Raw genomic sequence first — 15,737 nt, 5'->3', positions numbered from 1 at the left:
TGTGCAGCACCGCGCTGCAAAGCCCTGCCCGTGATGCTGCAATCCCCTGTGCGTGCGGCTGGAACTCCTGAGAGCACATCCCAGGGAGCTCTGCACAATACTCAGCCAAGCCGTTCTAGGACTGTTTTCCAGTCAACAGTAGGAAACTTGGCTGTCCTTCTGGGCATGGGGGGAATTGTGGGAAGGCACTGGAGGACTAGCAGCACTGCAGTGGTTTAGCCTGTGTCCTCACTGCAAAGTGGAGAGATTACCACACCTAATGAAAGTGGCACCCAGGTTCACCCTTAGCCAGACCAGCTAGCCTGGGGTTAAAAGCACCACTAAACACAGATGAAAGTTTTGCATGTGGGTGGGGGGACGGTTAATGGCAACACCTGACTGAGAGTTGGGGCTAGCTGAAGGGAAGACTGACCAGAGTCAATTTCATTTCAGTCGTTTCTAGTCTCCCCACAACACACCCAAATTGTTTGCACCCTGGAAGTCCCAGAGCACTAAGTGGGCTGGCCGGATGAGCTGCCCTGGGGTAGCACCGAGTAATGCAAACAGGGCCTCTGCCATGGAAGGACAGCTATGGCTCCATCTCCTCCCGTGGTGAGTGGCATGGTTTTAGAAAGGAGAGGCTGACCCAAAGGAGAGCCGGCAGTCTGTTTACCTCGCCCCAGGTTACCCTGCCAACAAGCCCGTTGTAAACTCGTTAAGCATATTAGCAGTGGGTTTGTGAAATGGAGTGCATGATGCAGTGACGCACTCCTGTTCCAAGAACAGCCACAGGAGCAGGGCAACAGCAGCCCGCTTACCAGGATGCTGGGGAGCAGCAATACAGAGGCAGGTTGTTTTAGTGGAGCTCCTTGTTTCAAGGCAGGCTCGAAACCTCCACTGCAACGCAGCAACCAGCAACCAATCAAACCCTGCCGGCCTGCAGCCCATCAGGGCTCTAGGATGCGGGGAGGCAACTCTGTGAAGCAGGCCATCAAATTACACCATGGAGAAATAGTGGCATAAATATTCAGACCGTTCCTCTCTGGTGCTCAGGGAGGAGAGGGACTGAGGTCCAACATGGATCTCATGCAGCGTGTGTTCTCCTTATAGCCCGTGGAGGGGACACAGGCACTCATCTCTTTTCCCCATCCTCCCCACCCATCACATCCACCCCACACTGCCGGAGCTGGGATATTTTTGCCAAAAAACACACACAAATGCAGGAAAATGCGTTATAGTAAAACTGGTGCCTGGCTCTTCTTGCTGAGGCTAGCCCCAAGAACCTGAGCAGCGTCTTCTATCCATCATCAGCCTGTGGCTGTACAGAGACACCCAAAACGACTGCCTTGGGAGGAGAACGTGGGGCTGTACTTTACGACAGCAGATGGGAAACAATCCAGAGAGGACAGGGTGGGAGACAGACACAGTCACAACTGTGATATGCTCCCAGGAGGGGGAGAGGTTACAACTGCCCCCTACAGCCAATGCCTCAGAGCCAGCCACGCCTGGCAGGAATTTCTGGGTGAGCTTGTGAGAGGGAAGGTGGACCAGGTGCCGCAGTGGGCTGGGGACAAAGGATGAGTCTGTGCAATGCACATGGCAGGGCAGGGCCTGGGACAATGGAGCATTCTGCACAGGTCCCACAGGATCACCTAAACATTAAACAAGGGCAAGCGGTCATAGGAACATCCTCTGGAGAACTAAGAGGTGTCCACCTGGCTGCGTATCCGGGGCAGTCTGTTAGGATCCAACACTTGGGCTGCGTTAGCAACACCAGGCTAGCCTCTGTGTCACAAACCAGGTAGCAATGACGAGCAGTTCCCCAGCTTCCAGCTAACCCATTCGCAAGGCTCATGTGGGGAGAAGAAGGGACAACCCAGCCCAGAAACTCCAGACCTAAGAGCTCCACAAAGCTTGGACAGTTCCCATCCAAACTGTGCTCAACTTGTACTAGAATTACTCTCAGAGGATGTGGCATACCCTTCCCTGAACACGCCCTCCCTTGGCCAGACTACTCCCTCTGGTCCCAAGGGGCCCAGGATAGTCCCTGAGAACAATGGTTGGTGGGGAAGCCCAAGAGCCAGCACCAATGACTAGTTTATCTTGCCCAATACTGACATGCAACCATAACAGAGATTCTTTTAAGATAGCACCAGAGGAAGCAATGGAGACAACTGTGTCATATGGCAAATCTAGCAGTGTGATGGTCAATGTTTCATTATCCTACACCTGCCCCTTTTGTGCTTACAGCGGTGCGTGCACTCACAACAGCGGCGCGCGCAAGTGTCCAGCTCCATGGACAAAATGGCCAATCTGCATTAACAAGCTACAATCATCAGGGTGCAGCTCCCCATCAGTTTTCACACACTGCACAGGCTGGCCTTTGGCACCTGCCACTTGAAGCTGTGGCACCTTTCAGCCTCATGTTAAATCTGCCCGAGGACAGTAGAGGAGAGGTACTCACTATGCAGCAGAGTCATTCAGCTGGTACTCTCGGGAGCGGTTAAAGCAGGCCTGGACGCCATTATCAGCCCACAGCCTCCGAATCACATTGGCAAGGTCCTCTGGCATGATTCCCTGCTCCTCCGCAGTGCAAGAGAGTGCAAATAACTGACGAGCATCATCCTGCAGGGAACAGCAAACCACAAACATCAATGAAGCTCCTGAGCAACAGCTGCTTCTCACGTCTGCTGTGTATTAAAGCTGATCACATTGAAGTCTGATCGCCAAGCCTTGTACTAGAGGAACATAGCGCTCCGAAACCCAGGAGGTTTGCACCTACCATGTACCATGCACGTGCCTCTAAGGCTCCCAAGAAACTCCTCCTCAGGGAGGTTCGCTTCTTTGAGTAATGGGGCAAGTGACACTTCAAATCTTTGCAAAGAAGCCAGCAGAAAAATCTATGCTTTGGGACTCCACTGATTTCCTGCAGGGCTGATGGCAGGCAAACAAACTAGATGTCAATTAAAAAAATATGCAGTCATGGCTCATCATTGGTTACTTAGCCCTGGGCACAGCAATATACCATGTGGATTAGCTCGTAACCTGACAGCAAGGAAACTCGGGCAATATTGTTCAGGAGCCATTGCATTTACAACACAGAGATCTCCTCTCGTTCCCTTGCCCACACACTGAAGTTATGACACGGGGGGGAAATTGGTGACAGATTGTCAAGTGTCTGCAAGGCATTCTGGCGACTAAGGCAGAATGTTAGACGTGAACCGGAGCCCTACGGAGTTGGCCAGTCACCGAGATGGCTCGATCAGTCCATCATTTGGAGGAGAGGGAGCATTTCGGGCAGCAGAATAGATGCTGCACTGTGACTGCTCTGCAGGCTCTCCCAGTGCTGAGCGGAACTCTAAAAGCAGGATCAAAGCATGCTGCAACAAACACATGGGGAGAATCAGACACAGCCTCCCCAGCTGATCGGCTGCTAGCATGTACACAGCTGGGCTGCTGCAGCTCCAGCTTTTCAGGCCCCATCACAGCACTGTCCCCAAGACACCCTGCACTTCTAACTGGAGGGGCTTTTCACAACAGCACGTGACGGCCACCCCCGCTTGAGCACGCCCAGGGACTGCACTGGGGACCTCTAGCACTGAAAGAACCTGGCTCTGTAATGGGGACTGCAACAGACTGGCGTCCTCTGTGGCCAAGCATGGAGCAAATGCATAAGACACACTACCCAGCAGTTACACATACATTTACTTCTCAGGAACCCACAGAGGTCAGAAAGGAAAGGACCAGGTCCTATGCCATGCCACGGTATCAGGGATGCCACGGTATCAGTGATGCATTCCTACCTGCCAACTCCAAATAATAAGCTAGATTTCATTTCAACTGGCCTCTGTTAAAGCATGGAGTGGACGAGGCAGGGGTAAGAGAGGGAGAAGACTACACCTCACTATATAGTGACTGCTCAGCTTTGTCTCCTCTGCCTTTTATGACCCCGTGGCAAACAGAGATTAGCAGGAAGGCCAAGCTAAGAATGGAAGCTTTCCCTGCTGGGAAGTGGGAGGGACAGAGACTGGAGCATCAAGAAATCCTTTGCCTCAGCATTTGTAGCTACTCACTCAAGACAGCCCTCAAGGGAATAAGCTTCCAGCAGAGCCCAGCTCATCTGAATTGCTGAGAACCCACAGCTGGCTCTGCCACATCAGCCCTGTGTGGTCTGCAGAACTGTCCTCGCCAAGCCCTTTGTGCTGGCAGTTCCCAGCGCAGCCTCTTGCCCTTGGTCCAGGAATAGAGACAGCACCAAGGAAGTAAACTGGGTTCGGCCTCTAGCACTGCCAGCCAGCTTCCCACTGCCAAGAGGCCATAGGCTTAAACATCTCTTTTCCTGCTGGGAGCCCTTCTGACAGGTACAACCGCCTCCAGGCTTTAAGGAGAACGGACAGTTTTGCTGCTGCAGTTACATTCTCTGCTCATAGCTGGCTTGGCAGGAGGACCAGCTTCCTCAAGTGTACAAAGCTTCTTGTATTTTAAACCATAGAATCACACTATGGCTCAGTGGCCACCTGGGCACTTGGTACATGCTGCAAGGCCTCTCTCCATCGACCTGCAGGGCAACAAAGTGGTACGCAGCAAATGGGGAAGAATGCTAGAGCAAGTTCTTGTCTGTCCGGCATACTGCATGTATTTATAAGGAAGTGAATCATGCTGAGCTTGGTTTGCCTGCTCTTGTCTTACTAATAAACCTGAGCTGAGCCAAGCCAAGCTGGGAAAGCAGCTTCTTTTTCCTGGCCTACACTAAGCCTGGGAAATACGTACCTACCAGAGGACCCGAGTAATCTCGGCAGCTTTAAGGTCACCTGGAAGCTAGCAGCTTGGCCAAAGTAAAGCACTGCATGATGGGAGCTGTACTGATTACAGCGCTTCCACTGCATTCATGAGGAGAGTGGCTGCGACCTGCTCTATTTCATATACATAGCTGAAGCATCAAAAGTCTGGCCATCTTGTCTTATGGATTCTGGAAGACTTGGGGGTGGGAGCAGCTACTGAGGCAGATCTGAAGTTAGAGAAACCGTGCATAGCCATATTCAGCATTTTATAGCTATGAGACATTTCCTCTCTCCCCATCCAACACCACAAGCAATAGCACTACAACGGAAGTTAAAAAAAAAAAAATCAGGCTCAAACATCTAATGCATGTGGTTTAATTTTGCCACCACTTATACTAGCTAGCATCAAGCAAAACTGCTCCAGCTGTTGGCTGCAGGGCTGATGTTAGGCAAACCATACATTCAAAGCAGTCCCCCGCAGCAGTGCCCGCTCTCGCTGGCAGAGAGTGCACACAATCACTTACTCAGGGTAATAATAACAAAACTCTCCCCAAGCACTAACTCCCAGCTCTTCAGAGGACTGGAGCAAGGTAATTAGCACTGGTCAGCAGCAAGGACTTCACTTATTAAAGCACCTTTACACAAGTCCCTAGAAGATTTTAGGTCATTACCAGCTTACGATCGGGATCGAAAAATAGCGTTAGAAGATCTATCCTGTGCCCTCATTAGCAAGGAGGGGCTTCTGGGAGCATAAAGCTAGTCCATTAGCCTTCAAATCAAAGCATTCCTCAGGAGCCAGGTATGGTAGGACAGCACCGCACACATGGTCATTAGGCAGATTAATGACACTTGCCATCTCTCAGATCTTGCCACGTACGGTTTAAGCGATTGAGGGACATTGCTGGGGCCTGTACACAAACAGCATCCTATTTCTGATCCCCAAGGTAATGACCAACCAAATCAGACACGTGGTTTTGCATAGTGAGCAAACCCTGAACGAGGGAGGTCCCTGGCAGAGGGAAAAAACCACATGATTGCTACTGCTATTGTTAGCTCCCCCAAGCCCTTACTTAGCCCTCGCACAGTGTCTTGGTGTGCCACACACGGGGAGTGCAGCATTATCCACAGAAGGCACAGGGAGGCAACTTGCCTGATGTCACACAGGAAACCTAGGGAGCCAGGAATAAAACCCAGCTCTGCTGAATTGCCAGCCACTCCTATAGCCATTAGGCCATGCTGCCTCCTATCTAGATCCCCTTCACTCATGCTGGCCCTTAGCTCACTCCTGGTGGCTACAGAGAGGGAGCGAACAGTGGAGTAGATCAGGGCACGTGCCTGGACGAAGCCCGAGGCACTTTGGTTCTCTGCATCTGAAAACTCCCCCTCATTTAAGCTTGCCCCATCCCTCAGGCTGGGACCCAGCAGGATGGAGGACAGGTCACATGTGGTTCTCAGGTGGGAGCTGAACAAGCACTTGCCTGGCTGCAGTGCACAGCATAGCAGCACATGCCCACGCCTGCAGCCCTCAGGCTAAACATAACCCCCGAGGCCTTAGGGACTGGCTTGGTGATGTCGCTCAGGCCTCACCCACTCAGAAGCACAGCTCTTAAAATGTATTGAGTGCAACTGCAGCTGGGCATGGCTAGCCTCACCCCCCCAACAGCCAGCAAGGTTCTAGGCACCAGCTGATCTAGGATTCAGCTATTCTTGCTTCTTGAACGCCGCATTCAGACAGGCAGCAGGAAGAGGAGCTCTGACCCCCCAACGCCAGGACTATCAGTGAAAGCAAGGACAATTCGCAGGCACAGAGAGGGTAACTCACCGCTCTTGCAGGGTCGCCGAAGTCAATCTGCAGGTTGCCCATGGCTTTGATGATGGCCATAATGGACTGAATGGTGTTGCTGTAAACCACGGCTTTGTATTGCCTGCACTCCTCTTCTGAGTAGCCATCCTCATGGATAATCCTTGAAGAGAGGATGGAACAAAGTCAGACCATCACTGAGCTGACCATGTCCTAGCTGAGCTCCCCAGCAGAACCCACCCTCACCCCTGCTCCCTCACTAGGATTCACATTGCTCACTGGAAGCTGCCCCCATTCAGTTCTGTGCAGCAGCTCCCTCTCCAGAGGGCAGGAAGCCTTCCCCCGAGAGGCACTTTCCAGTGGAGACTGTCTCTGGGTGCAGCACCACTAAAGAGGGCCATGTTACCAGCACGGGAGCCTAGCACCGGGGATGAAAAGAACTGTGGCAGTGCTGCCCAACTCCAAAGGGAGGAGACAATCACACAGACGTTTGCTAGATACTATGGCTGCTATGAAAGACGGGGTCCTCATCCAGGGCAGGGCACTCAGCCTGTGGCAAGCATAGGGCACTGCATGTTTCCCACCTGAGCGCTGTCCCTGGACCCAGCTTTCAGATTAACCTACTAGGGTTGGGTTGTCACCAACATCCCTCCCCAAGCAACACCCCAGCCAGAGCTCTCCCATCATCCCATCCTGACTCCAAGAGGGCCCCCCTGCCCCCATCTCTACACTCCCACCTCCCAGGAGAGGGATCTCCACAGACATCTCACCTCAACTATAGCAAAAAAGGGGGAACCTCCCACACTGGATTTTGGGTCCTCAGTTCTTGCCCGCCTGCTACTGGTCATCCCCAGACCTCAGCCTCTCACAGCTTTCTACAGTAGCTGATCAGTTCCAGAATCACTGCCTGGAGTGAGCTCAGCAGCCATGAAACTGACCATGGTTCTGGTCAAGTTTAGTCAGCTGCTGCTGCTGCTGAGAGAAGATGGGGGATGGTTTTTTTGCAGAACTGAAGAAGAGACTCTTCTCTCCCAACCACCACCCAGAGCAGTGGTTCTGAACCATTTCCCTACCACCAGCCCATGTTACAACAAGAAAGAATTAGTCACCATAAAAAAAGGGAGGGTGATCACAACCCCTTGGTTGTGCGGGGACCCCCGTGACATCCCACAGCAGTTGGTTTGTGATCAAGGCTGTGCCTCTGCTGCTGTCCCCAACAGCAATACTGAAATCCACTAGACTCTGCTTGGGTTCCCTGCAGCTCAAATAACTAGCCAGCATAGCAACAATGAAACTGACCAGAATCTCATCAATTCCACCTGCAGCAGAGCTCTCAATTATCCACCAGCCAGCCAGCAGGCACAAGTTTGTTACCTATCACTAATTTTTCAAGCCTGGATGTGCCAGGATAAATTGAGCAAACACAGCCAACCTGTTCAGCTCCAGTGTGCTGTGCTGATTGACAGCGTAGAGATGCCCAAAATAGCCAGATTCTGTAGCCCTTTAAAACTTAAGCATTTTATTGACTCATTAAAACATCTCTTCTTGTACTCTAGTCTCCACTCCACCTTAATCTAGCAGAACAATCTGTTGCATTGGGCTCCCACACCACAGGGGATCACAAACACACTTCAGCAAGAGGCTCAGACACAGATGACATAACTAAAGGATCTGGTTTTAAATACATTTGAGTATTATTCTGAGTAACAGCTTTTTGTATTGCAGTAACATTAGAAGCACCAACCAAAATCAGGGCCCCACTCTGCGAGCTGTCACATAGCATGGGACCGTCCGCTCTTTGGGGCAAGGACTACGCAAAGCAAAAGAGAAAGATTATTTTACCAGTGGAGAATTGAGGCACAGAGACTCACTTATTTGCCCACTCAGGAAGTCTGTGGTAGCACTGGAAATTGACCCGAGATCTTCTGAGACCCAGTCAAATACCTTAACCACAAGACCAATCTTCCTCTCCATCTTTGCAAGAGAGTTCCTTCTCTTCAGACCAAGCAGGAAATCTACCCTCTCTGTCTAATTCTCCTATGGAATGCTCACTTGAGTTGTGCTCACTGGGGATTCGGCTGTTCTTTAGCTGGGCCATGCTCTTGGTCTGGATGCTCAGATTTTAAGGAGATAGCTGAACAGAATGATTATAAAAACTCTCTGCATGGTGTAAACCCCAGAGTTTGTAAGTCACACTCTGACAATCAGCTCCCTCTGCTTTTAGAGAATACCTCTCTTTATTTTGATAGGGTCCTGTTCAGCCAATCACCGTTTTCCCTTCTCACTGGAATGGGTCTGTCAATTCTTATGCAACAGATTTTTACCAGGGTGGTTTCCTATCAGGAGGTTTTAGTTTGTGATGCTGTGTAGGGGTCTCTGGGCTGCCTCTCCCAACACAAACCATTTTTGTGCGATATCTTTCAGCATTGCTCTTTTCTATTTATGTAATCATTGTCATATGCATTTTTGATGTCCTTTTCCATGTTTAGTTGCAAATCACTGAAATATTCAAATGGGAATTTGCCCCAAGCTGCCAGAAGAGTAAAGTTTTGCTCAAATTAAGCAAGTTCTAGGTGCATCATGCCAGCCGGAGAGAGCACTGCGCCCAAAATTAGAGGGCCTGGTACAAAAGGAGGCTTTAATCAAAAGGGTTTGTTTTTTAAATCCTCTACTCTGCTCTGCCTCCCTAATCCTTTTGCAAAATCCATAAAGCATGTGGAGTCTGAATGCTGTCCTGTAAGGCTGTGCAGAGGTGCTGCTAGCTTTGCATGGATGGATTGCTGAAACTGAACAGTGTTATTAAAAAGACAGACAAAAATAGCAAGCATATAAACAGAGAGTTCCTTCTCCTCAGATACTGCTAACCCCAACCAAAGCTAGACTGAGGCCCAGACCCAGGAATACAGTGAGCCCATGGCAATCCCCCAAGCGTGAGCATAGGATGGGGGAAGAACTCAGCTGCACAGAGCAGCTTTCCCAGGTGTTGTCCTACCACATGGAGTGAAAGCTACTCTCTGCTCTGTCCCGAGATACGCTAAGGAGGACTCATCGTAAAACTGAACAGGAAAGGTCTCTCGAGCATTCACAGGGAGCAACAGCCATAACATAGCCCCATACCTCTAAGGTAATGGACTAGGGACACACAGGTTATCACAGCATTCGAGCAAATTCATGGCAGCGTGGGAAATGCATGTGTCTTCGACAGTTTTGCTGCGAGCAAATGGATGAAATTTAGGAACACACAAACTGCCCGTCTGGATCAGACCAGTGGGTCAGCTAGTCCAGTCTCCTGCCTCCAGCGGGGAAGCAACTGGTGCTAGCTAGAGGAAAGCGTGAACAGCCCTCTAACCAGCAGGGCCAATGCACTGGGGAAGTTCCAGCCCAACCTCCAGCCGGTTTGGCATTGGCTTTGGGAAATGCTGAACAAACCACCCTGCGAACTGAACAGGGAACAGTGTGCTTAGTGGGAGGCTAGCAGACAGTGTGCAGACACCAGCGACCACACTGAGTTCCCCAACAGAGCTAACAGGGTCAGCAGTCTTTGGCAGGCAGCCAGCTCGGCTATGACACAACGGGCTTTCTAGGGTCTGGATGTGGTCGATGGTGCCATGCCAACTGATCACTGGCCCCACAGCACAGGCTGCCCTGCCTGTTCAGATGAAAAACTCAAACACAAAGGGTATTTTTAAAACAAGAACCCTAAGAACATGGAAATCACATTACCCAACCGCAGTGCGGACAAGCCTGTCATAACTATCCCCTGGAAGCGCTTTTTCTAGGTCTTGCTAATGGAAACTTATCCATGCTTTATAGATGCATTACTTTTGTTGAAATCACAGGCTTCGGCTTTGGATCACACTCCCCCCCGCCCCCAAGAGTTCATACAATGTGCGGCACCCCCCAGCCCCTGGCTGCAGAACGCAGCACCCTCCCGGCCACAGAACACGGTACCCCCCAATTCCCCCATCCCCTGGCTGCAGAACACGGGACCCACGTGGCACCACCCCCCACCCACCCCAGGCCGCGGAACACACACTCCACCCTCTGCAGTGGGATGAAATAGGGCGGTAATTGCTGAAATTCAGAAACAAAAGCAAAGGAGGGGAGGCATTGCTTACTTCATCTGCTTCACGATTGTGCTCTTCCCAGACTCTCCTGCACCTGCAGAGAAAGGAGAGAGAGAGAAAAGCCATGAGCTGCAGTAGTTGATTGGACATTGCTGCGAGGCAGCGGGATGCTGTGGTGTGATTGGGGTTACCGACAACGGAGGGTGTAATCCACCTGCTGCCGCATTAGCATCCAGACAGGCCTCCCAGCAGCAGAGCCTCAGAGAGAGTCTGGCCCTCTGGGCTTACGAACACTTTAGCTCAGAGCAGCCCAAAGACAGACTCAGCTTGCTAAGGGATGTACTGTAGTAGACCCTGCTCTCCAGGGAGCCCTGGGATAAAGGGAAGGTGCCTTTTGGCACTACAGACTTTAGTGGGCTCAATCTCACTGTGCAGCATGCCCCAGCCCTTCACACGCCCTGCTGATCCCATCCAGGTGGCTTTGGAAGCCTTGCACACTGGTAGAACCTGCTGGCTGGACTGCACCAGCACACACGTGGATATGAATAGAGGATATGAATCCTGAGCAGTACGAGGCCTCTGGGCCAGTCTGATGGGGAAGCTGGGAACACGGGGCTCTCACCTCCACCCTGGAGCGATGTAAACTCAAAGCAATGAGCACCTAGCCCTGCACTGTCAAATGACTGGAGACATTGGCTGTCCAGCTGGAGACACCTTAGCAGGGCCTGATTCGCAGAGGCCACAGTGTGTCCAACGGCAGAGAAATAGCCACAGCACATCCAGCTCTCTCATGCACCACAGGCTGACGTATGCTGACCCTCCCAAGGACTAAGTTACAAGGGGTGGGAGGATCCTTCCACCTTGTGAGAGGAGACAGCATTCTTTCAGGAGGCTGAGCTCCTAGAAAAACTGTATGCCTTTGGAAAACAGCCCCCTTCCGCCGCTTGAAAGGCCCCTGCACCTCATAGGGACATCCAAGAAGTCTTTCCCAGGCAGGCTGCAAGAACTGGTGTCCTGCCTGACACTTAACGAGGACCAGGATAGTGATAAACAGCGAGACTAAGTGGAGCATCCCCAGCATGATGCCAACTCTGAACCATGGCGGGCAGGAGCATTCCAGGAAGCCGATCATGCCTCTCCCCTTCCCACACATGTGGCTCCAGACATCACCAACCCTTGGACAGCAGAGGCCAGCTGGAAGCAGTTACTCTTTCAGGGATTACCATGATCACGGGGGAGGTAGAGTCGAGTGAGTGGGCTCTCTCTTCCCCCAGCCACAGGAAACCTCCTCTTCCTCCTGGAAGCTGGCAGGGGAAGCAGGTATCACAGTATACTATCCTAACCAGACAGTATATATACTCATTGCATGCCCCACTCTTTAAGCACAGCAATTGCTAGCCAGTGGGTCCAATTCCCTGCTCTGCCAAAGGCTTCCAGTGACCATAGGCAAGTCACACTCTGAGCCTCAATTTCTCATCTGTCAAATGGTGATCCTGCTGCCCTATCTCATGGAGAGAAGGAGGGGGCTATGAGGTGGAACTCACTAACATTTCTGAAGTGCTCAGATACTGTAGCATGATGAGGGCCTGCAAGTACAGGAATAGACCTGATCAATGCAGACAGGGACATTCTCCCTTACAATCATGTTCTAACCAGCATGACAACAAGTACTGGCTAGAGAAGCCATGCTAGGATGATGCAGGCCTCCTGCTACAACTCAGAACAGAGGGCAGTGCCTGGATCTAGCCCCTAGGACACGGCTAGATCTGATGAGTGTCACAGTGCTCAGTTTCCTTACCCATTGCTCTCAGATTTGTTCCTATAGCTGGCTCTCCTCCTGCCTGCAAACACTGGTACATCTGCATTGTCTAGCACCTGTTCACCCGAGAGGAAAGCCGCACAGACTCCCTTTTCTCTCTCTGGAAGGGAAGGCTAGGTTGCACGGCTTTCAGCAGCCTGGGGAGATCTGGTGCCAGCTTGGCATGCTGCCTGGGGGCCAGCCAACTGAGAAAAGGAAGCAGAGCTGCAGTGGCAGGCGTGAGCTGCAGCACTATGTAACAGGGATAGGAAAGGAAACATTACAAAACTTAGGACATAAGTGCCCCATAATGAATTCAGAGTCATTCTCGCCTATGATTTAAGGCCTCCTGCTGGCCAGGGTGCCAGCGCCATGCCAGCATCCCCACTCTCCTTTCCACTTGCTGCCACCTCAGATCCTGTCATCTCCAAGCTCTTGGGGCTGAGGTGGAGCGTGCTGCCTTTGCTCAGAGCAGAGCAGTCATCACTCCCAGCAGGGAGTCACATTCCCTGTCACCCCATGGAGGTTTCTACACACTGCCCTCCAGCATCCGCAAGATATTGGTTCAACACCAGTATCCCCCAATGGCAAGCACCCCATCCAGCACCCAGACTGTGACTGTGCTGGCCGGGACGGGGCCTGAGCAGCAGCCACGGCACAGTGAGTGTGACAAACCCAACTGCTGTCTGTCACTGAGATTGGGCAGTGATTGCTCACCTCGTCCTGCCCTCCAGCGGGCCCACTAGCCCAGGATTTCAGAGCCAGGGCTCCAAGGCCTCGGCTCCTTTGTCCACCCAGCCATGGCCATTGGGCAGCTCTATAGGCCAGAGCTGGTCTTTCCACCCCAGCTCTCAACAGTGAAAACCCTCCCTGGATTGGAGGGAGGAGAGGAGACCACTACCCACCAGGCTGGAGGTGAGGAAGAGCTGCTGCTTCTGTGGGTCCCCCTCCCCGTTCCAGCAGGGCGTGGCTGACCAACGGCAGATCAGCACCTCCTGGCATAGAGGAGGGGGCATTATAAACAGCAGCTGCTTTTCACCCAATGGGGAAAACCAGAAAGTCGTGACTGCTGATGCTCTCCTCCCACCTGCTGGGGTTCACTGACAGCAGCAGTTGGGATGGAGGGTATGGAAAGGTCAGTCCAGCAGACAGGTCTGCTGCACGGCCCCTGACCTTAGCTGCTCCCTCACAGCATGGTCCACTCAGATTGCTGCCTCCAGATCCCGCCTAGCTGAGGGAGGCCCTAAGACAGAGAAGCTAATCAGGCAGAATTCATAACAAGGAGATGCACTTTAGAGGGTTACATGCAGTCATGGCACCTATCAGCAGACAAAACATCTGCTGCCATATACAGCGCAAGACATTAGCCCTTCAGCTAATGAGGTCTGCCCCCAGAAGCTAGTGTCTCCAAATGGCACAGCTGCTCCGAAGCCTCTCCAGGTCCCTCCAGTCCCCTACTTCACACCTAGAAACCATTCAGCTGGCCTTGGCAGGACTGACTGGTTCAGAATGAGACTGGGGCATCTGCCAGGCCGTTGGCTAAAGGAGCTCTCAGATCAGCATGGGTCTAGCTTGTCTCTGGCTTTAGGGTATCGCCCTGGAGATCTGGAAATGGGATTTGAGCATGAACCAAGCTTTCCAGTCAGTGACGCTGAGAGATACCCAAGTCCCAGCAGCCCAGCTCAGCTTTGGTCTGAAGGAGAGAGTCACAGGGCTTGCTCAGTGATTTACAACCAGCAGCAAACCCTGTCGCCCCAGGGCCAAATGGATCACAACTGGGTTGTGCACAGATAGCTCACTGTAAGCAGCACCTGCCCGGCTCAGGGCATAGCTCAGCTATGCTGTCAACAGCGTCTGTGGGGAATTGGGGGGCGGGGGAGAACACCTTAACGCTCAGCTGTGAAAATGTGCCTAGGGCTGAAATTTGGCACATGAAGTCTCAACTCAAGCACAGCCTTCTGGGGAGCACCAAAAACTCATCTGCTCAGCCACTTTAAAGGTCACGAAAATACAGAAGACACGGAGCACTCAGAGCTTGTATGCCCCAGGGTGTCCTGGAATGCAGGGAACCCCCTGGGACTGCACTGATTTGGGATGGCTTGGTTACAGTCAGTGAGTTAGCGCTCCCACCAGCAGGGACAACACTGCAGCCAGGTACACAAACACAAATGCAATCAGAGGCTTCTCTTTGAAAGAGGAAGTTTGGCAGGCCTAGAAAAAGGACCCATCCAGGTGGTAAGAGACAAGGAAGCTTGTTCACACATGCAGTAAACATCCTCCAAAAGAATGAGCTCAGGCCCCAATCCTGCAGTGAGCTGAACATGCAGACTCCCACTGATCAGCCGACTAACTGCAGAGATCAGGTTCAGGGCTTTGATCTGTGACACTGGAGGTTAAAGTACTTTGGTTCTCATGTGGCATAACTAACTGGTTCAGATCATATTATCCCAACCAACAGGATCTCCCTCCCTTTACAGCAACAACCCCCTGCCATGTACTGTTTTATCAACCTACTTCCATTTGAAACTGTCCTCAATTTAACATCCCACCCAGCTGATTTGTTTGATTTTATACCCAAACCCTGAAGTTCTCTCTGATTACTGTTCTGTCTCACCGACCCCTTGCGAGTGGTTGTGTCTATGAATGAAAAAAGGAACATACACAAAATGATGCATCACAAAACGGACTCGGCTCCTTCATTTGATCAAAAGGAGCAGAGTTTTATTTAGGGGCTTTGTTTTCAAAAGCATCCTCATAGACTCATAGACTCTAGGACTGGAAGGGACCTCGAGAGGTCATCGAGTCCAGTCCCCTGCCCTCATGGCAGGACCAAATACTGTCTAGACCATCCTGGAGCACACTTCACAACCGTAGCAAAGGCTTAGCAGTCCCGTCACTCGAGTAGCATCTCAGAGGACAAGCATCTCCGAGATGACCATCTGGGGCTGGGGGCAGATTTCAAGATGGTAGCAAGTTGCTACTGTATATGGATTAGGGAGAGTTTATTCAAACCCCTCTTAAACTCACCATTTCCCAGATGCTCATCACAAGGGAATTTATCAAGTCTTCCTCACCCCCCAGACTCTTTGGAGGCAGTAACGGTTTACTGTATGTGCACTGTAGAGTGCAAGGACAACATCAATACTGAGCTGTGCCCCCTCCAACAGCACTGCCATTGTTGTTCCCCCTCCCCAGCCCCTAAAGGGACAAGAGAAATACCCAGAGCCATGGCTGTGTGCAGAGCGTTGCATCAGACTAATACACTACATGCATGGAGATGGTCACCACCCCATTCTAATCCATAACTAAGG

General features: G+C 51.7%; 1 protein-coding gene across 1 annotated transcript in view; it reads right to left on the bottom strand.

Moving 5' to 3' along the window:
- GNAI2 (G protein subunit alpha i2) overlaps nt 1-15,737 on the bottom strand; it is a 197,131-nt gene that overhangs the window by 69,859 nt on the left and 111,535 nt on the right. Inside the window, exons 2-4 of the mRNA XM_050958737.1 lie at nt 10,680-10,722; nt 6,583-6,724; nt 2,444-2,604 (exon numbers count right to left, since the gene is read on the bottom strand). Coding sequence (XP_050814694.1) covers nt 2,444-2,604; nt 6,583-6,724; nt 10,680-10,722 — 346 coding nt within the window. The remainder of the gene's footprint in view (nt 1-2,443; nt 2,605-6,582; nt 6,725-10,679; nt 10,723-15,737) is intronic.

This window comes from Gopherus flavomarginatus, chromosome 6 (assembly GCF_025201925.1).
Source record: "Gopherus flavomarginatus isolate rGopFla2 chromosome 6, rGopFla2.mat.asm, whole genome shotgun sequence".
Lineage (NCBI taxonomy): Eukaryota > Metazoa > Chordata > Testudines > Testudinidae > Gopherus > Gopherus flavomarginatus.
The sequence above is the reverse complement of the archived record's forward strand: the minus strand, read 5'-3'. Positions and strand labels throughout refer to the sequence as shown.